At 35.8% G+C, this 23,268-nt stretch overlaps 1 protein-coding gene across 1 annotated transcript in view; it reads right to left on the bottom strand.

Annotated features, from left to right (window-relative positions):
- Positions 1–23,268, bottom strand: part of DNAJC1 (DnaJ heat shock protein family (Hsp40) member C1) — a 103,692-nt gene that overhangs the window by 53,638 nt on the left and 26,786 nt on the right. Inside the window, exons 2-6 of the mRNA XM_084281325.1 lie at positions 13,844–13,945; positions 12,812–12,858; positions 6,266–6,431; positions 5,260–5,357; positions 4,105–4,198 (exon numbers count right to left, since the gene is read on the bottom strand). Of these exons, the coding sequence (XP_084137451.1) occupies positions 4,105–4,198; positions 5,260–5,357; positions 6,266–6,431; positions 12,812–12,858; positions 13,844–13,945 (507 nt within the window). The remainder of the gene's footprint in view (positions 1–4,104; positions 4,199–5,259; positions 5,358–6,265; positions 6,432–12,811; positions 12,859–13,843; positions 13,946–23,268) is intronic.

Genomic DNA, 23,268 nt, shown 5'->3' with positions numbered 1-23,268 from the left:
CAGCTTCAGTAATTACCATCTGGTAGTCTACATAAAACTAAATTACTGGCTTTTTTGTTTTAATTCACTTCATACTACACAAAGGTCTTTGTAAACAAAAGTTTCAATCATAATTGAAAGCTTTGTTCATAATCTCACTAGGTTATACCCAGTGCAACTACATCTTGAGCTTGGACTGCCTTCTCATCACTGGAGAGCCACCAGAAGTTCTTCTAGCAGCTCACTGATAGGGTATGCAACACACCTACGTTATCACGGACAGGAGATAATAGGGAAATTTATTTTCTTAATAAGAATCCACATTTCCGTATGAAACAAACAAAAAATGCTTTCTGCTTCATTACTCTCAGAACAACAGTAGGATCATAATTCAACTAATAAAAAACATTTCCTAGCATTGAAGTTGGTGAAAAAAAATAAATACATTCCTGACTAAGCTTCACCACATAAAGCTGGATGAAAAATATTTGTCAGGAATATGAAGAAATGCTCTTCTCTTCAGTCTTCCAAATGAAATATTTTGTGAAGACTAAGGAAGAGCATTTTTAAGAAATACCACTTTTCTTAAACTGTCTGCACAACCCAATTAAAAACTGGTCAGCTATTTTGGGAATAAAATCCATTTTACACGACTATTCTGCCACAAAAAAAAAGGATAATCACCAACACCACCTATTTATTTTACATGGACTATTTGAACTGAAATACTTGCACACTGTATTTAGCTGTTTAGCTGACTTTGTGAGAACAGTTTTCACTTCCAACAAGCATTTTTACTGAGTTTCTTGGTTTTTCAGTAGATAGCCTTCTTCCAGGTCATTCTGATGACCCTAGAAAAAACTTGCATTCTTTGTTCTATCTTTTTCTTGTGTCTTCATTAGAAGAATTAAAATTGGTAATAGTCCATGTAATTTACACTCCACTTAATGTTTCTTTCACATCACAGATATTTGATTTATGATACATTTTATGGATTCTTTTCTCTTCACTTCTTCAAACGAGCTTTAAGATGTTGTTTTCACCCCGACATTTAACTACACTAAATGCAGGGATATAAAAACCTATGTAGTCCCCCTCAAAATACAATTGTCAACAGTTAAAAAAACAATCATTTTTGAGTTTCTCTCATCCTCCTCTCACCCATTTTTCTTCCAATTTCTTGACATAAAATGCAGACTACAATAAAATGGCATAGGCCATCATGAGGGCATGCAAACAAAGCATTTTTCTTCAGTAAAGGCCCACCTTAATTATTTTAAGTGCCTCCTTCTGAAATCTGACATTTTGAAGGACGAGGGGAAGTAGGAGAAAGACACTCAATTGGATAAATGAGACTCAAGCATGGGCAGAAGCTCAGAAACCTGAATCCTCAGACAGAGCTGTTGTAAAAATAATATTCACTTTACTAATGGGTGGGATGCTAGGTAAAGGGAATCATCAATATGAGAAGTGGCAAAAAGTTTAAATTGACTTCATCCTCACTTTAAAAAGAGGTTTCCTTTGAGGAAGATCTTGTATGCACAGGCAGGTACTTTTGTTTCCTTCATTTGAAGAAACAGTTCAGCTATTTCATGACAGTCCTGAGGGATTTGAAACTCTGTAGCAGAAGCCACACTTAATTATAAGCATTGCTAAAACTCTTAATGTTTTCTGTCCCAATCATGGTTTATTTAAATATGGATGACATTTTTAGAACTTAGTCTACGATTGCATTAGCTGCAGATGAATGCCAGTCAACTTTGAAAATAATTTGTTGGCTCTTAAGTGACTGAAAAAATCATTGAGATGAACTCAATAAACACCTAAAATCTGTAACAGCTATCCCTACGTCAACCCTTGTAACACCTTGTAACTAGCACACACAACAAGACTGAGTTACTCAGTACCTCAGATGTTGGCATCTCATCTTGTAGATAAGCTGCCCTAGGGATTGTACTTACTGAAAGCCTGAAATACTCTGAAACCTCAAACCTATGTCAGTGTATTATTGAAGTGAACAGTGTGTATATTCAATAGAGGATCTCTGTACCAGGGTAGAACCACATGAGCACAACTACTCTTTTGCTAGATATTGATAACTGGAATTAAGATAGAACTTGCTGAAACCTTAAATACAACTAAAGGGCCCAGAAGTCCCTCTGTCCTGCTAGCTAAAACATACAAAGAATGTTTTGCACTGTTCTTTCAAGGAGCAGGCCCATCATAAGGTCACTGCTGCTCTCATGCTCTTCAGAAGAGGTCACACTACCTGTTTTAATTAATAAACTACAGTAATTCAGTTATCTAAAGTTCTGGATATTGTTAACATTGAAGCCTACTTATAATTTATTGCATTTTCACTTAAATAATTGGCAGGTCATCTTAAACAACAACAAAACGTACCCCACCATTAAGAACTAGAATAATTTATGTATGGGGTGATTCACTCTAGAATCCCATCTCTTTGCTTCGTCCAAAGCTTTTCTGCATTGAATTCCTCTAAATCCTGCTTCCCCTGCCACCATATCCCTGCTTGATGGTCTCCAATGGGACAGTTTGTTTTACCCTATCATTAATTTTATGGATTATGATACACAGCAACAGTTATTGATCTATAAAGCTCAAAACATCATTTTGGTTATATTAATCTGTTTCTGGGCAGTCTAGCAGAGATAGGACCTGCTGTCTGAACAGAAATCTGAAACACTTTATAATGACTTCTTAATAGACTCTCTCAAAATGAAGAAACAGAGAATATGACAACTTAAAAAGATTATTAGAAGTCCCATTTTAAATTTCTTGATGAATTTTACTATATCCTGTAAGATTTTTTAATATTTTTCAATTAAGGCAAAAGGGAAAGTACTGTAATTATAAAGAAAGTTTCAAAAGTACAGCAGCAGCAATTGGTGAAATTAATTCTTTTCCATCTGACTCACCTCAATCAAGGAGGTACATCAAAGCTTACTCTGGACACTTTAACAGTTGATTTAATTATGCATTGTCATTTTTACTTTAAGATCATGCAAAAAGATTAAGAAAGATTGCTTTAATAAAATAACCACACGGTCCTGATGAAACATTTAAAAGATGAAAGGGTATTAACTTTTGCATCTCTTTGTAGGAAAAGTTATAGGCTATAAAAATAGAAGCTGAAACACCAGAATTTTCTTTATTGCATTTATAACTTTTACAAGCCTTTTGGCTAACAGATTAGGAATTATGAATTATACACTTCTTTTAGGCTTGCACACAGAGAGAAAATGAACATTTATGCTATTTATACTTCAGAATTAACACTTACTACTTCTGTAAACCAAAGTAAAATCCACCTTAAATTCCCTGATCTCTATTCATTACTCAGCAGTGATTACAGTACTAAAAACAAATAGATGTGGTCAAGGGAAACGAAAAGAAAAAGTATCTGATATTTGAAGTTATTCTGATAACTGACCTTCTGACAATAATTATGCTGACTGAATATCAGCTAAATTTTAAAATTTATAGTATTCACATTAAAAAAAAGAAAAAAAAGAAAAAACACAACTATGGCCAACTTTGCCATGTTTAAGTATCTAAATGACAACAATCTTTGGTACTTTATTAATTTCAGATATAAATTTAAATATACGATTTAAAACAGGTAAAAATAAAAGATTGTTAAGATAGATATAAAGGTAAATGTATGATTATCCTGTGACTCAATTGAAAGCTCACTTATTCAGAAGTAATTTCACTGTTCTCTCAAATATAAATACATAGCATTTGCCTATTTGAGATAAAAATATTTTTGTTAACAGATTGTTTAAAAGACATTGTTATTTCTAATATAGGCGTGTATATATTTTAACCTTCTCCTACCATTCATTCCTGTACTTCTGCTCAGCAGGAACTGCTGCTGAATTACCTAAGCATGTTAAGATTAATAACCATTTTTAATATATTCATGTTTAGATGAACTTACGATACTAAATTGTCCTCAAAGAGTAATTTTATATAAATATATATAAATATAAAAATAAATAACATGTGCTTGAGCCTGAAAATTCATATAAACGTGCAACACACATGATTATTTATAACACCATCAAGAAAGATAATGTAACTTAAAAATATTAGTATTACCTGGAATAGCTGAGGTAAAGCTTTCACAGTGAGACAGAACCATATTCCCAGCTTGCACGGAAGTAAATCATGCCACTGTGGTTTGTCCAGTACTCTGCAGCCAAATAAAATTTAAAATATTTCAATATTGCCACAAAATCTCAACGTCAGAACTCTCCCATTATCCTTTAAAATGATTAGCACTTGTCAATTCATATAAAAATGTTTCATTACATAATACAAAATATGTTTTGAATATTTAATTCAAAATATATAGCACAACAGCTAACTTCTAATCATCTCTGTATTTTAATCTCTTAAAAAGGGCTTTTCTTCAAGAAAATAAATTCATAAGGCACATAATCACTCAGTTTAAAAAAAAAGCTCAAGCCTCAATCAAGTGTTCACAAGTGCTGACAACCAGATATGAAGACTGTAGCATAAACAAAACAATACATAAAAATTAATGTCATTTGCAGTTCACTGAAGCATTACTCACTGATGTCATCAGGAAAGACGACAGGCAGAATGGTCTCTGATCTCCATCCTGCATTGATCCAGTTCATGCCCCTGCTGTGTGAACTATTTAAACCCTTTATTTCTTTCTATGAATCAATAGAAGAAATGGTGGTATCTTTTGGAGTGTCCTGAAAGTCACCATTTCCCTATGTATTTCTTAACTAAACAATAGTGTTAGAAGCCTTTACCAACACGCTCGTTTTTAAGTTAATCAGACAAAAGCATTAATTCAGACAAGCATTAAGAAAACATAAAAACTCCTCACACGGTATGGTAATAAATTACAGCTTAAATAAAGTGAAATTTCTTAATTAATCAAAAGCAAATCTTCAAGGACAGGAAAAGTTGTAACATCTTATAAAAAACAAAAACAAAAACAAACAACAACTTGTAGAAATAGCAGCCTTCTACAAGCAAGACACCTTTAATTTAGCCTTAATATTTCACTTATTGTTCATCTGCTGAATAAATACCACACATTTATTTACAAAATCTAAAACTGAAAGCACATCTACACTGGCACTTTATATCAGCAATGACCGTTACAGATATTTTTCTTGTTAAAATATTTCGAAAACACGAGGAGAAAATTACAGACCTAAACCAGTAGCTCGTGAAATGCTTTAAAATGCAGAAAACAAAAGAGTTTCTTCCCACCTTTCATTTTTGTCAAGAGCAGCAAGTTTGGCTTCATCTGTACCCCTGCCTCCTGCTTTTTTCTTCTTCTCCCTCTTTTTTCTGGTAAGCAGTTCATCCTTGATGTAGAAAGAACTACGGTTACAGGTTATCATTAACATGTAAACCACAAATGTTACTGGGACTCTTCTGTGAAGGGTAAACATTAGAGTAGCATTTATGCAAATGTAGCTAGGGGTCCTACATGATTAAGTAAAATGATCTATCTTAACAATAACTGTTGCCATGGCACCCAGTCTTTAAACACACATGAAGTCCAGTTCTGTCACTCATGTGTATCTCCATAGCAATCAAAGTTTTCTAAGAGGAGAAAGCATTCAACTTGCCTTTCTCATTCATCAACTTCAATAATGCAGTAGAAAATAAAAAAGTAAACAAATGCTAACGGTTGAATATTTTTCAAGTTATGCTTAGTTTTTGTTTGTTTGTTTGTTTTTCCTAGTCTAGCAATAGACTTTTACATGAGGAAAAAAAAAATCCAACAAAAATGGTTTATACTGCTTACCAATGCTTATCCTGTTAACAAAAAGCCAAAGCAAAACAAAACAAAAAAAAAGCATTTAGCTAAGAACAAAGGCAAAGCAAGTATGACTTCTAAATGAATAAAAACTGATTATTTTTAAATAACATTAGGAAAACCATAAACATGACTACAGCAGCATGTGATTCTGCATCAATAGATGATAGAAGAGTTTTTATTCCTCTTCTTTCCTCCAGTTAGAAACCACAGAAGCATCTCTCTCTATTTATTAATGATTCTTGATAAAATAAGCAGGATTTAGATTACTATTTGTGATGTTGAGTATCTCATTCTGTATTTATCACCATTTTAAATATTATCATTCTAAAATACGAAAAATCCAAATCTGAAGCAGGAAAACTGGTAGAGATCCCTATAATATGCAAACTTTTGCAGGGAATTCAATACTAATAATTGAAGCGAGTTTGATTTATTACCAATACTTACCAGCTGTTTTTCCAGGTAGATTGACCAAACCACAGCATAATGACCCACTGTGAGTATAATGAACAAGAGTAATGCCAGCTCAGCATTGCTCATTTTTCTCACCCGCCTGTAGTAGAATACAGGCTGTCGCCAATCTGGTAGTCCATTGATCAGAATATCATCATACCTACAGTAGCAAATATAACAGGCTTTCATGGAGAGCTAAAAATAAAATAAGCCAAACCATCCAATTATAAAAACAAAACAAATGACAGTCCACAGACTGCTTGAATAGAAGGCACACAAAAGATCATTTAGTAATTTTTTTTTTTTTTTTTTTTTTTTTTTTTAACACAGCAGCGTCTTGTTTTGTCAACTGCTAGGCTGGGACCTGGAAACAAACAAAATCCAGAACTAAACGCTGTGGAAATCTGTCCAGGCTTTGTTCAGAAAACCCAGTAACCCAACCACTCCTGCGATGCGACTGATGAGCAAGGGGGCTGTGCTCTACCTGCCTACCGAGCAGCGGCCGGGCCTTCGTGAAGGAAGCAAACACCAGGCCACGAAGTACTAAATGTAAGGTAGCGAGGAACAAACGTCTCCGGCACTGTAACCCCTTTTTCCTTTTCCAAATTAAAAGCACAAGTGCTGGGGGGAGGGGGGAAGTATCTGTGCTTTTGTTTTGTTCTCCGGTGGCACCACGGCCATGAGGTGCTGGCAGAGCGAGTATCCCTTCTGGAGTCAGATATGAAATTGCGTTAAGGGCTTGATTACGTTGTTAGAAAACAAAGTTCACCACAGCTAGACGATTTTGATTTTCTATTTGAAAAGCTGTCTCCAGAATCAATCTATTCTAATACTGCTTAATTTTACTAATGCCACTGTCTCTATAGGAACCGTTTTTATGACAATTTGTCAGTTTTTCTCCACAGAAAAATCTTGAAGTATCTTACCATGTCTGCAGCGTCTTTTAATTACAGAACGTTAACATAATCAAATTTAAAAAATTAAACACAGAGGTGAGAAACTTACATTTTTTTCTATTAGCTACCTTTTCAGAGTGAAGTTTCAAACAGATCTATACAGCGAACTCCAAAACCTGTGTGCTCAAGACGCACAACCTGTTAATCTTAAATTGCACCCCACTCATTACATATTCCAATCACACCATTTCCAGAATTAAATCTGCACTGAAAGGCCTAATTTGGTGCAACACATTGACCAAAATATTTTAATTAAAAATATTCTGAGTTAGTCGCAGGCCTAATTACAGGAATAGAAATAGGGCCTATATTGTCATGCAGGTCAGTAGAACTCAGTAGTAGGTTTTTCTCAAGTAAATTGACCGATCCAGGAATAATAGCGCAGCTGCTAAACTGCCAGTCTTGACATGTAAATCAATTTAAATGCAACAACTGCACTAGCTACTTTGATAGTTATTAAATTGATACCTTGGAGATGTACTAAAAAAAAAAAATTTCCACAAGCAAAATCATTTTTTTTTAAGCGGGAAAAAGAGGCAGTGGTTTTAAATTAAAAAAAAAAAAAAATCCTTTAATTCAGCACATCTAAACCTGACTTCTGATTAAACATTTGTTCAAGTTGCCAAGTGTTGCTAGGCTGTGTCTGTGCAAAAGCTTCAGCACCTCAAGGTTCTGCAGTGTTCTGAATGGCACCCCAAGTAAAACTGGGATTGCAGAATTTTATCTTCCGTGACAATTATGAGGATACGAAGATTAATATCCGTTAACAGGAATTTTGATGTAATTTTTCCTTTCCCAGTAAGTCCGAAGGAGGTTAACTACTGATGCTTTAACACAAATTCCTTGTTCAGAAAAAAAAAAAAGCATGTTGTTTCAAAACTAAATCTCTCTTAACTTTTTCTTTAAGAATCACAGAGAGGTTTTAGCATTTATAAAAATATAACAATGTATTTGCAACATTTTACAGTTAAAATAAAAGCTAGAAATATCTTGAATATCTTAGAAACAAAACCACTTTTTAAAAATGGGTTGATAAAAAGCCTTCACAAAATATGTTCTGGTGAAAGCTTTAGGGAAATAAATATGTAGAATCCAAAAAGAACAAATTGTTTTCATACTACTATACATTTAATAAGCATTTGCTTTCTTATACAATAAGAAATGTTAATTGAGGCACCGAAAATTTGTCTACAAATTGAATAGGGTCCATATATGCTAATGGCAACAATACAGGAATACTCAAAAAAGCACTGGGAAAAAATGTTTGACAACCACATTCTATTATAAATTATCTGTTCAGAAAAAATAAATTAAGACAGCAGAGTCTCTTGCATTAAACACTTTAAACAGCACTCTGTATTTACTAGGCTATGTCCGCTGTTCAGAACAACAGTCTCCAAGGATTAAGTCTCAGAATCAATGCTCTATTGATTTTACTATCAATGAGCATTATGGCTCACACGACTGGCCATTTTAAGGGAAGATAGCTTCTATTATAACCCACTTTTTAGAATATATACTGTTAAAAGATAAATCACTGCTTTCAATACTAATTAAGCTCTGTATTTGAAAAATAAAAATATCAATGATTTTTAGGTTTTCAACTGGAAAACGATCCTACTGAAACTGAGAAGCTTCCCATAATTTTTAAATCTTACTTTCCAAATTTAGGATGTGGTTTAATTAAAAGTAGATTTCTCATTAAATAATTTCTTTATAGAAACCTGTATTAAGGACGAAGGATAGTCATGTGTAGAACTGCATTCAAAACTGAATTACAAAGCATTCTTTTGGTGACCTGTATTAATTGCTACCCTACGTAAGAAAAATCAAACTGAAAGGGAAATATATATCTGCAGTATTTTTTCTCAGACCTAAGTACACAGAATGCAGCAAATATTTTGCATGGGAGTATGCTTACCAGGTACCTCTGAAATGTAGAAGTCAGCAAACTAAAAACCCCCAAAGCACCAGTTCATAAACAAAAGGACGAATATATATATATGTATAACTTAAATTGAATCTCTCTTTAAAAACTGGGGATTCTATACAAGACTTGGTAGTCTGCTGTAGAATGTAACCAATTGCATGACTATTAAAATTTCATTCTTCTGTAAAGTTTCATAAAATAGTTTTTAGAGCTCTTTGTAGAATCAATTATACTGCAAGAAAAATCCATTAACTGTGGTAGCTAATTACAGTATCATCTATTTAAATATAATTATAATTTACTCCTCCCTTTAATCAAGCCACTGCATTTCATATTTCAAATTATTTCAGAAATCTGATATAGTTTATATACTATAAGCTTGAATTAATGAGATCTATTCTGATCTATGGGAATAATCCACCAGTGTTTTTTATTCTAGGGGCTTTTTCTCCTCGAGCTGTCAAAGACATCCAGTTCAACGTCAGCCAGAACAATTTATTCCTATGAATATACACATGTAATTATAATGAGAGCTAAGATAAACACCTTTCTTACTCTAAACAAGTATATCTTGATTCCTTTACAAATGCTTCCTGTAATCAAGTCCATATTGTTAAAGAGGATAAGCCTTGTAGGTAAAGAGAAAGCTCCTTAAAATGGCAACAATGAAATTAACATCTAAGATTCTTGCCTAATTACAATTAATAGAACTGTGTAAACTTTTTCATAAATTAAAAATAATCAAAAAATAATAAAATACATCGACTTTATTTACCCTCAAATGACTTAGGTTCGTTTCCTGAAATACATAAGACTATCTCTGCATACCCTCCTAAAGAAACTTTTCTGTAGAATTTCATACACTCCGCAACGTTTACAGAGCATGAAGTATTAAACCAAGCTGCACGCATGCTTAATGTTAATGCTGTATTAAACAATGCTGCATGTACGTTTCATGTTAGAATATTACAATGTTATGATTACACAGCAGTTAAAATGTGTAAGTGAAAAGTACCACCATGGTGGGATTACTACAGAATATAGCACTCAAGAGTGTTCGTGTATTTAGTATCCTTACTTATACAAGCAACTATATACCCTTCTCAAATAAGCAAGCCACATTTTAATTATAAAGCCTTGTATTAAATTTTTCAGTAGAACTATAATATTTTAAGAAAGGCTTCTGTCATCAGATAAAAATTCAGTGCTACATACAAAAAATAAAAGAAAAAAAGAAGAAAGGCTTTAAAAAAATGATTACATTCAGCTAGCCAACAGATCTGCCTTTCAGAACGCTTTCTGTATACACACAAACAATTAACACCTCTGACATTCACCAAGACATGGAGGAAGGGTTTAATTAGACAGAGTTTTATTGTTTCAAAATGAGTTTGTCACTCACTTATACAGGGCAGGTCCTTATTCCCGCTTTAACTGTTTCTACACTCTGTGCAAGCACCAAAATCAATGCCAGATTACATCACCTGAGATGAACAGGTCCAGCTGACTTCCCTGTATGAAGTGTCTAAAACCCGCTCTTCCCAAGGTGATGTAATCCCGTGCCCCAAACCATTCACATGTCCTTTTCCAAAGGGATTCCCTGCTAAACTGCCAGGATGTGCCACCAACTAATTTGCAAGAACTGGGACCGATTTCCCTCTCACCCCTGCAGGACTTTGAGTTACTTTAGAAATAAAAACTACCACACTGCCAAGGGAAAACAAAACAAAACAAAACACAAAAACCAACAAACTGGCAGAAAGCCTCGTTAAAGCAGACCCAGAGAGCTGTCTCTGGAATTAGGATAAAAGTAAATCAGTAAGCCCCGAGGTAGACAAAGGGTGCAGCATAGCTTTGCCCCTGTGCACGGGGATGATGGTAAACTTCGAGCCTCTTCCCCTAGGTCCAACACCTCCCACAACAAATATCCAGAGTAGGAAAATCCCCAGAAGCAACCACACTCTCCCCTTTCATTTGCCATATGGTTCCAAGAAACGCATGAGTTACCTTACAACAGAAACATTAGAGGGGGGCAGTCCCTAGCACATTTACTTAAGACTTGTTTTAAGGACATGAGGCAACAACGCCTTACAGGATAAAGGAGAAAAGACTCCATTCACCAGCTCAACCGTGTTTACCGTTAGACAGTGTAATAAATCCGATGAATAAAGGTTTCCATACAGTAAAGAGAACTTACACTGTTATTCTAAATTCTGCGTATTATTTCCAGAAAATTCTCTGAATGCTGTTTATTCAGCTATATTTATACTTAATCAGTGACAGAAGAAATATCAACTACGTATCTACACGGTGCAAGAAAAATACAACAGCTGTTGCCTACATACAAAAGAAGTTAGCGACAATGAAATCCCCATAAGCTGGAGCAATCTACCACTGCTTTGACTCCTCATTTGCAATTACTGTGTTATACTAATTAACAATATTTTCTCAAACAAGCTGGGTAAATTAGGAAGTGTCATATATACAAGGCTTAAAATATAATGCTCACAAGCTACTGCATCACAGCTCCATGAAAAAAGCCACTGTACAGCTGCAAGGTAATTCTGGGCAGTTTCATGCTAGAAAGAAATCCCACAGAGGCAGTATCACAAAGTATATGTAAACAATGTTATAAACAAATAGGTGAAAAAAATTGGGGGATAACTAACTTTTCAAGTGGTCTGCAGCCTCTTAACTAATCATTTTATTATTATTATTATTTAAAGCTTTCATTGATTAGGACTTCACAAGGAACTTATCTGGTAAGAATGAAATAAAAAAAAAATAAATACAAATTTCCAAAAGTACTTCTGTGAAGTACATTTTCATGACACTTAAAGAGAGGATTATCAAAACGTAGATTGTCTGTACTATAAAACCTGGACTCATGCCAAGATATCTAGAAAGCCAAAACCCCTTCAAGAAATGTCTTGTAAAGCCCAGCTTAAAGACTTGTAAGCTGAAAGATGATTTACTAAAACTCCAAGCTAAAAGCAAAACTTTTTCAATAGCTCTGTTGTCCAGATAATCGTTAGTTTAAATGGACAGCCTCTTAAAAAGAAAAGTCTTCCAGAAAACCACAGATTTTCAGACTTATCCCCTTCATGTACTGCTGGATCTACTCCTATGGCAATTATCAATTATCAAAACATATAATGGTATCCACATCAAAGTTTACAATATTATAGACAACACATTTGAAAGAAAAGCTATGAAACAAGCAGCAGAAAACAATGCTACATAAGGTATACACTGGAAATAATCCCTAAATACTGTGAAAATAAATTCTTATTGATATAGTGAGATATAACTGGCAGTTGAATCAATGGACTATATATTCAACCACAGCTTTAATAAAACAAGCAATTATAATTAACACAACTCATAAAAAGTGAGTGCTAAGTGTTAAAAAATAAGTTTGCTCCAAAGAACAAACAGCTTTTAAAATTCTTTCATATTAAGGGAGAAAAATCAGTATATCACAAAAAATACATAACCAGCTTCCCCTTTAAGCCCACACAATATCCAATTAAACAGCTACAGAAGAATTACAAACTAAATTATACAAAAATCACCCAAATACTTACAGTTAAATTAAATAGGGCTTCAATTTATCACTGGCATAAACGAATAGTTTATTTAAGATTAACTCACCTCTGCCTCCTTTCTTCATCCTTTAAAATTTCATAGATAGCCACCAGCTAAAACAAATCAAACAAACAAAAAGACAAAAAAAAGGAGTTGACTTTAGAATTGAGTTTATATAAATGTAAATAGTAGCACTGTATTTACATTTGCCAGAAAATGCTCTTTGATAGTTTTCACTTTTCTCCCCACAACACTAGGAATTAAACTCAGCATGCAAAAAACAAAAAAAAAAACAAAAACAAAAAAAAAAAACACAACAAACCACAGTGACATAACCATATCAGATTATCAGATTACACATATCAGATACACAAACAAGCAACTTCTGACAAAAGCAAAGGGCTTTTTCCTCCTCCAATCTCTGAACAAAACACAATACTACAACAACAGTAACAAAAAAACTATGTATCATTTGTTTCATCCAAAAGATTTTATTGAAATTAAGTAGCTGATCTTTAGTCATCTGGAGTATATTTTTAAAGGCAGAACTAATGACAACAGTCTCATGGTTTCATACTGTAAAGATTCGAAAGAAGAAAACATTCAGAAACAAAAATACAATCTTAGAATCATAGAATGAGTTATATAAGGCATTATTTTCATAGAATGGTAGAATTATTTAGATTGGAAGGGACCTTAAAGATCACCTAAGTCCAACCCCCCTGCCATTTAATTTTCATTAAATTATTCCCACATATGATTTGCATTGAGAACTGATCAGAAATTTTAGTCACTGCTGTTGAAAAGGATGGTTATAAGCAGTCTTCAGATAAAGAACAAAACATACATATTCCTCTTAGGAGTAAATGTCCAAGTATTATGTTTGAATTATTTTTAATATTCAGGTAAATATTAAAGGTGACTTATTTAACAAGATAATTCAAAATCTGTGTATTTTTTAAAATCTGGCTACCGTGGAAAAAATGTAATGTTCAATGTAATAATTTCAAAGACATATCCTTGTTCTTACTAAAATAATTATGAAAAACTTCTGATCCTATTTTCCATAAAACCTTTATTACCACATGTTGCACTTACTTGCCTAAACTGTGTTTCTGCATTTTCATCTTTATTCTTGTCTGGGTGCAAAATAAGCGAAAGCTTTCGATATGCTTTCCGAATATCTGCAGATGAAGCATCCTGAAAAATGGAAACGAAACGTCAGAAACAAATTCCCAGACCTTTGTTAGGATGTGATGACAGTCATGCAAGTGCTTAACTAAGGCGTAACATTTGACAAATCTAACCACCAAACCATGCAACCAGACTAGCCCAAACGACTGAACAATCACTGAGCCTAGTTCATCTTTCATCTTAACTTCCTTCATTACCAGACATTCGTTACAAAAATATTTGCCAAAACTTTCTTGCTTAAAAATTAACCAGTGCACCTTCTGCACCCCTTGAAAGTTCCAGTAAAAACTGGAAATTATTGCAGCTGTGTACCTTCACGTCATCGTTTCTGCAAATTATCATGCTCAATTTCCCAAACTCAGGACTTGCCACAAACACTTCCCTTATTAACATTTACGTGAAATTCAGCACTAATAGGACTTCCATTCAACTTCAGCTTCACCACATCTAAAGAACTGTATTTTTCTAAAGTAGCTTCAAATTACACTTTTAAAGCTGTTTTGTAGCACTGACATCAACCTATATCTGGATGATGATAAAAATAGCACACATTGGGAGAAAAAATAAAATTCAGAAATGAAAAATGCATCCATGAGACAATGATTTGCAACCATATGAATTAGCTGCACAATGGCCAAACTTCAGAAGTAATGTCTGCCATGCAGTACAAGCTACGAAGATATCCAGAAAAGGAAGATTTCAGGAATTGGATATATCGGGGTTACACTCGTCAAAATATCTGCAAAGCTCTAAATTTAAACAGAAGTACTTGCATTCCTTAACAAACATGGCCAAGGAGACGTTTTAGAAATAAAGTATTCCTCTGACAACTTTGATTTCATAGTTTTAGATACGTATTGCTCCCAGTATAGTCTCTTTATCAAAATTATAGTGTCAATAGGGATTTAAACACACCCAAAGAACAGATCTGAACTAGCTGTGAGAGGAACGGGGCTGAAATAAGATAATAATTAACGCAATACTGTAATTAGTCTGTCAAGCTTTTTTATTATAAATCATTATTTTCATTTTTAAAATTTCAGTTTTATAACAAAAGGCTGGGTACCAGTTGGGCCAGGAGGGAACAACAGAGAAAGATTTGGGAGAGGGGAAGGGGAAAAGGAGAAAGTGGGAAAAGTGAATGACACACCGTAAGGAAATTGGTGTTATCCCCTAATGCAACACCAAAATTTCCATAGTCTATTGTTTGTCCAAAGAGGATGCTTTGATTTCTCACACAGAAAATTTATCCTAGAAGACTGCATATTTTTTTCATTTTTAAATTTTCCAGCAGCTACTCCTATGGCACACACAAGCAAATTTGACTAAGTACCTGCTCGTTTCCATCTTGCTTACTGCAAGGGAGGTATTTCAGATTAACATCGTTTAATATGTTTATTTCTAACACTTAGTTAAGGGGAAAGAAGAGACAGTTTGACTAAATATCTCTTCTAAACCCTACAAAACATGACATTCCTGAGATGCAGGCTTAGTAGAATTACATGAAATAAGAGGGAAAACACAATATAAACAAATCTTTTAAAAATGAGGGATTGAGACCATGATAACCTCAAGAAATGAGTCTCTCCAGGCTTTGTGCTTGGGATAGACCACAGCTTATTCCTTCTCTACTACACATTTAGAAGTGCTTGGCATAATTTTTTGAACACTCCCAATGAACAGTTTAAAACCTGAGAAAGCCATAGTTTTAGGAGCCGTCTGGCAGAAATCTTCCAACTACTTCAAACAACAAACACGCAAAAAAGTTACAGTGTTTTCAGTTTTATCTGGACGATTTAAGCTAAAGTTTCATACAGGGGCAACATATTTTTTTTTGTGTAGAAGACCAGGAAAAATGTTTTTCTGTTTCATACTTAATCAAAGCATGAGATCCCAAGTCAACTTTGAAAAAGAAAAAATTGCTTAAACTTATATGTTGCTTCATCTTGAGAATGTGAAACAAAAATTTACAGAAATAGGTTATTCACCTTAGTTAACAGAAATAATTGGTATATGAAGGCAAAACAATCTTTCAACCCAGTCAGCCACTTCATACACAACATGGGCTTGTCCTTAATACAAAATACAGTATTTCAATGCTACCATAGCAAATAAAAATCAAGAATAAGCTTACTGGCCATGGTTTTAGCTAAATAATCTAAGTGATCTTTATTAACATACCAGCTAATTGTAATTAAACCCCCCGAAGGTCAAAGATGGGACAATAACAACAAGAAATGATTCAATATTTGCTATGATGTTGCTGTAAATGATTTCATCACTACTGATTCACATACATTTCCGAAATGACAGTAAGCCTGCCAGCTAACTGATTGATTCTTCACAGCATAACACAGAAAAATATCATGTGTGTTGAAAATCAAGTTCCAAACATGTTAATTAGTGCTACCTGTGGGTAACGTTACACATCTAGGAAAGGTTCCAGATCCTTCAGGAGCTGTCCTGAATGGCTTTAGGGGTGCAAACTGAAGGCATTTTAACAAAAACCTCTCATCTCCACAGAACTTACTAGTACTGTATGGCCCAAAATAGGCTACAAGAATAATTATTTTTGAACTAATAAATAAATATCTACCATATTGAAGCCAGCTGTTCCAAGAGACTTTCATTTATAGCTAGCTGACTGTTGGCCACCCTCAGTAAGATTTCCATGAAGGCTGAGGAGCAAAACACCAAGTTGAAGAATCAGTGCTTTCTACAGTAAGCTATGATTTTACCTACTAGGGAAAAAGTCCAAAGACTAGGGAGAAAAGACCAGGACTCTCGTTTTGTTCGTTTTAAAGACAGAGCTCAGAGGAGAAGCTGGATGGCGTCGTTTACTTTTCAGAACTATTCACTGCAGTGGCAGCTACGCTTCTGTGCCTAATTCTGCTTTCATGAGAGCCTTCCAATGTTTGTCAGTAGGAAAAAGTCAATTCTCCGTCATGCATATTTTGTGAGAAAAAAAAATTAAAAAAGCATAATGTAAGCACTTACATTAAAAGGCAATGCAAAATGAACTCTCTAAGCTAAACCAAAAACTGCTCAGTTGCCAGCTGTGTAGCTGGGAAGAAGGCACACAGTAGACAAGTCAAGGGAGGAAAAGGTGTTTTATGCTAGAATTAGTTCTCAGAAATACCAAACAAGCCTATATGTTGTCAGGCCACAGCCTGGCCTCTTTTGTATGCAAATGTATGCAAGTATTCTTGAGGGAATTTTTTAATTACTAACACTTTATTGAACAAGTAGAGTTCCGTGTATTTAGTTACAAGATTTCCAAGTAGAAGTTCATCTTTTACATCTTTCAGCAAAGGCCTTTGCACTGCAAACAAGTTTTTTAACATAGAATCAAGCTTACCATTTGAAGGAATCAACCATATGACAAAGAAGTTAACCACATACATAAGGTACTCTGTTTTAATTATTTTCATTTTTTTTTCTGAAGGACAATACCTATCAGATTCCCAGGGTAGGCAAGAAAAAGAAACATTCTTCTCTTTATTTATGCCATTTATTTTTTGCAGCTTGTTTAATTCAGATGATGAAAAACGTATTACTAAATATTATTTTACTCAGCATCATTTTTGCATTACTCAGTATTGTAAAGAAAAGTTACATCGTTAGACTACAACCACATCAGGAGAAACAAAGAATGGATTTTTTGTCACAAACAATAACAGACAAAAATAATGTACATTTGCTTTCTGTTTTAAAAAATTAAACTCTTGCTGAAAATCCATAAGAGCTGACAGATTTAAATCTAGTCTTGTCATCTGCCTATACAAATTCAGAGTCCCACCCACAGAGTCCACTTCCACCTTTATAATAAACAGAAAAACTGGTGTAGAGCAGTGCAACTCTATTACTCTGTTGCCTGCTATGCCTAATGTAACTATGATTACTAATGAAGCTTCAAAAAAGCCTCATTGTGGTCCCAAGACAATTCTTGGCGAACACATAACATATCAGATATTGCCATAGGCAAACAATGATTAGGTCAAGGGGAAAAAAATAATCAATGTCTACATAGTTTTCACTTACCAACATATACAATTCAAAACCTAAATTGTTCCCCTGAGTGCAATGCAGTTATAGAACAAGACTTAGTTACTTACAATTTAGCAACTGCTTCCAACGCAGGAAATGTGCTCAATTCATCTTGGGTTTTAAATATGCCTGCCGATGTCTTCAAAGAGGTGGCGTTATCTTTATTAGCAAGGGGAAGGCACGTGGTCCAAAGGACCGGGTAGCTGACACAAGTCCCATTTCTATTTACTTGCCGCTTGTCCAATCACTTGTTAATGGGCTGAAAGAGGATGGCATCGGTGTGTCTGTACCACTGCAGCGCTGCTGTGCAGGATTTGCCACAGGCTGTACTGCTGGAGCTGTATGGCAACCAGAAGTGATGCCTGCACACAGCCCCAGCGAGCTGCACTGCCGTGTGTGAAATCTTAGACCTGTCAATGACCCCAGCACAGGCAGGCCTTCACGAGCCATGAAATGTAAAAACCTTTTCACATGTTGTGTTGGAGCACGTGGGGATAGAAGAGCAACTGCACTTGCTCCAGAACCCTTCCTAGGTAATTCTCACCAAATTCCTACCAAAACTGTACAATTCAATGGCTTGCATTCACTCTACACCTTGTATCCTTTTTTTCTCTTTTTAATAAAGTGAAAAGAGCCCCTCAGTAAATCAAACACACACACAAAATTCCCACCATCAGTACTAACAGCCTTACATTTCACATGTATTTTGTGCACAAACACCGCTGTTTCCCCTAACATCTTCAAGTAATTTCCCTAAAGGAAAAAAAAAATCACACCCACATGGTATTTCTGCACTGACAAATTGTTCAATAACACCAGGAGGAAAAGCAACAGCAAGAGGCAGCAGGCAGAGCCACGTACTCCTCTACCACCAGCACACGGCTAGGAAATAAATGAAGGCTCAGCCATACCAAACCTGACTGAAATACCACTCCCCTATGTGCTTCCCTACATGCATTCACCGCAACCCGGTCTCAATTTCAGCTCTGATGAACACATCAGGTCCACGAAGTACACCTGGGTTTGCCAAGTCGATACTTGGAAATGCATCTAGGATGGAAATAGTCTTGTAGCAAATTCCAGAGGAGGGGAGGACATGCTGGCAATCCTGAAGGCCATCCCTCTCCCAGAAGACCCCGCGGTATCTACGATCCTTTATAGCTAACAGATGCGAGCCGAGTTTTGGCTTTCTTGCTGCATAACCTTTGTTCAACTCCCCCTTTATTTTTACGGAGCTTCTTCCTAAGGCACTCCTCTTTCTCAAGGACGGAGCACGAGCTTAACCCCCACTTGGTGCTTCTCTGCAGATGACAGCTCCCAGCGCGCCCAGGACGGCGCCGAGCGCTGCTCTGCCGCAGACGGAGCCATGCGCCTCTCCACATTCCCTTGATTTACACAGAATAACAGCACAGCAGGGAAATATGCAGGGACCAAAAATAATGCTAAAAAGGTGTTTTAATGCTTTTTGATGCCGCTAAGTTTTAAAGCAATTCATGAAATGAAAATGAACACAAACCAGCACAATGTATTCCTGTAGGCTTCTGGTAACTGGCACAATCCCTTGGCTGGCATGTTTGTTTACAGGGGAGTGTGTCAAATGAAAGAAGACTCTGCTTCCAGCCTCGCGTGCCAAATGAATGAAAATTCTGCTGCCTCATGCTTGAGAAACCTAAAAAAGTGTGTTCTCCTCGGCACATGTGCACAATTACACCAGCTCCAGTTTTCTTGGCCGATCTGAACAACAGTATTTGTATGTATTTTGTTTTTCTGCTGAAACTATTTTAGCATTTTACCTTTTTTTACTTAGATTTTCAGCAATTCATTATTTTCATATGAAAAATTAGATTGCCCAAGAGAACATCAACATGTATAGCCACAAATTATGATTTAACACGAGCTTCGTATCTGAGATGCAAAGAACACTCACTAATTCTGTCACGACGATTTTAGAATTATTCCCTCAAATTCAAAACGAGGAAAAGCTATCAAACAATCACTAAGGACATAATTCAAGCCAATACAGACTAATCTAAAATCCTGCCCTACTGTTATGGTTTATTTTCATTTAGTTTTTCATTCTAGTAGTTCAAAAGGAAGGAATAAGTAGGTATCCTTTATTTATTTCACACAATTTTCCAGGAATGCTGTCATATATTTATTATTTTATGTATTGCATTTATTGCTTAGATTTTTATAAAATGTTATCTACATTTTTTAGTATAGATAGTTGTGTATACGTATTTACAAAATGTGTGTGTGTGTGTGTGTATTCCCTTGCAGACTAAGAAAAGTTATTTCTCAGGGGTTCTCCTGAAAATCTGCATATTGCTGCACAGATTTCCAGTCTACAGCTCTCAGATAAATGCATCACCTAGAAGACTCCTGATCCTGCAACGTAATCCCAGGAACAGAAAACGCGACAGCCCCTGGTTCACACAGGAGGGAACACTGCTATAACCATGGATGGCTGATGCTGTACTCGACAGCTGTGGAGCACCAGTACAAGGCAGTTTTTGGGTGTTGGATCTGACAAGTTCCAACCCTTCCTTCTATGTAATGCCCCAAATATGCTGCCACTTCATTGGTAATATATTTTTCTTGCTACATTTTAGCTTTAGTATGTTCCTAAGTATGTAAGGAATTAAAGGAAATCAGAATCAGCAAGGCTACACCCATCCAAGGCTCTTATCTCCTCCTCCTCTGGCTTATCCTGTTCCCATTACATCCTGCCACCAGAACTGACGTTACGGACCCACTCTCCCACCTACCTAGCCTGTCCTTCCAAGTAACAGCTTCCCAGACCTCAATGTAAGCAGAAATTTTGGAGGGAGATCACTGATGACCACAGACTTAATTATGAAGGTGTTCAAGAAAATCAAAGACCAAAGTAAATAAAAAATAACACACACACAAAAAAAAAAAAAGCTTTGGCTACTTTCTAATTACTGACTCCCATGGTACCTGAATTGTTTCTGTGACTTTTGTGACTACATCTTTAATTGACTTGTAAGCTCTAAAAGTATGTAAAACTTTTTAGTTCTGAAAGGTATTTATAACCCTCAGTTCTGATGTTCCAAAAATGAGAAGAAAAAGGACATATGAGAAAACAGGATATAGGATGTATGGCTGAAAAGATTAGAAAGCCATACAAGAAGCCAAGAGAGAACAACTATCTCTAACACAGCTGTTAAAATCTGCCCACTAGCTTATGCATCAGCACAGCATTTACATGGTGAGTAATCCCCACAGACATTTACTTTCAAAATAAATGTTAACTATTTAGTTGCAACTTCCTCAGCCCCATCAGCTGTGAAGGACACTAATTTATATGCCCCACTACACACATCCATCAAATATGTATTTTCACACACGGATGCTGGTATAAAAACTCATGTAAACAAGTTTAATTCTCCAGCAGTTCTTCACGTTTATACAGTGCTTTAATTTATATTTTTAATTGTTGCTCGACTTCACAAGCATTTTAAGGCCATTTAAATAAAAGCTGTTACCTAAGCTTGGAATGAATACACAGTGAACATTTTCCTACCTTCGGTAATGCTTTTAATGAACAAAAATCTTTAAACAAATGAAAAAAACATGGGTAACATGGAACTTCTACTGCAGGTGCAAAACCAATAGGAAAGAAAAAAAAACATACCTTGAATAGTTATAGGATCTATCAAAAACAAAAAGATGTATCAAATAGGATTTTATCAGCTCTGTCTCAGGTCCAGTGATACTCAGTATTTTTACTGTCAGGTTGAGTTACAGGATCACCATTATGCTGGTAGCTACCACTAACCTCGGAAAGCCCACAGAGATGCTGTAGAACAGAATTCAAATCCTACAAGATCCCAACAAACAGCACAACTGCTCTAAAGATGCATTATTTTGTAAGGGAAGGACTAATGGTCCGCATCTGGACAGAAATCATTGACTGTGCGACCACGGGATGGAAAAAAGCAGTCAGGCAGCAAGGAGGGGTGAATCCCAAGCAGAGCGAGAGGCAGTGTCACGCTGCTGCCTCTCTGTGACACCAGCGGCACGGCTGCGAGCAGCCACGCCACGCCACGCCGCAGCTGCAAGAGCTCAGCAGATTGCTGCCTCCGCTCCAGCAACGCTCCCGAAGACAGCTCTGAGCCCATCTGGAAGAAATGCAGAGGGAAGCAACAGATTGGAGTAGTAAGAGGTGTGGGAGAAACAAAAAGTGACTTGTTCAGGGAAACTGAAAGAACAGGAGTGACTTTAGCCTGAAGGAAAGGCAGGTGACTAGGAACACATTGCCTTCAAACACCACTGAATGGGCTGACGAAGCCTCTGTTTCCAGCAGATCTTGCATGGGTTTATCAGGTGGGACTCAGACTTAATCGGTTCTGCCACAGTCAGGTATAGTGGATCACTAACAGTCCTGTGCTTCAGGATCCAAATATCCCTTTGAAGACCAATTTAGTACTTACACTGACAATATTCCAACAGGATTTATTGCAACTGTGCCGGTAGTTTAGAAGTTCCTAGCTGGAGGACAGTACTCCTGTCACAGTGACGATGGCAGCTCTGCCTGCCAAAACAGAGTCCGTGAGGTTTTCACAGAACCTAAGTGGTCCTCAGAAGGAGCAGCAAATACCAGGAGGAGGCAGGAGCTCTTCTTTTCTAGGAATCTGAAGCCCAGAAGGGGCCTGCTCAGTGACCTGCACTGCTAGACATTGGGCTTATTTTTCCTGCTACAGACCAGTTAATCTGAATCATTGAGAAAATCATCCTGTAAGAGATGTTCATGAATAAGTTATCCATATTATCTGAGTTTAGAAGACTCCATCAGATTTATCAGCTTTAAGCCTAGGAAGATACCATAAACAGACAGGATCAGCAAGGTTTCCTTGGGAATGCCAGATGAAAAGAAGAAAACAGGATGAGAAAAAAAGCAGGCAGGAGTTTCAACAATGATCATAAAAACTTGAAAACGAATGAAAGTATTTCATTAATATTTGGTTTATTTCGTAATATTTGGTTTATTATAAATGCACATTTAATTCCTGCAACAAAAACACCTATTTGAGGATACGGTAGAGACACTGTATTAAGCCATATCCAGGCATGGCAGTCATAATACCTTCATTTACGACAGCAAGAAGGAGCACCTCTCTCAAAACTCTGTATTTCTTAATGTCATATTTGTTTCCACCCTCCTTTCCCCACTATTTACCTAGTTTCTGTACCGTACTGTAATATTTCTGAGGCGGTCATTTTTCAGCAGCAATGTTATTTTTCTTAGCTTAGTGATG

Source organism: Netta rufina, assembly GCF_964035555.1.
Source record: "Netta rufina genome assembly, chromosome: 2".
Lineage (NCBI taxonomy): Eukaryota > Metazoa > Chordata > Aves > Anseriformes > Anatidae > Netta > Netta rufina.
Note: the sequence above shows the minus strand (reverse complement) of the source record. Positions and strands in the feature narration are given on the sequence as shown.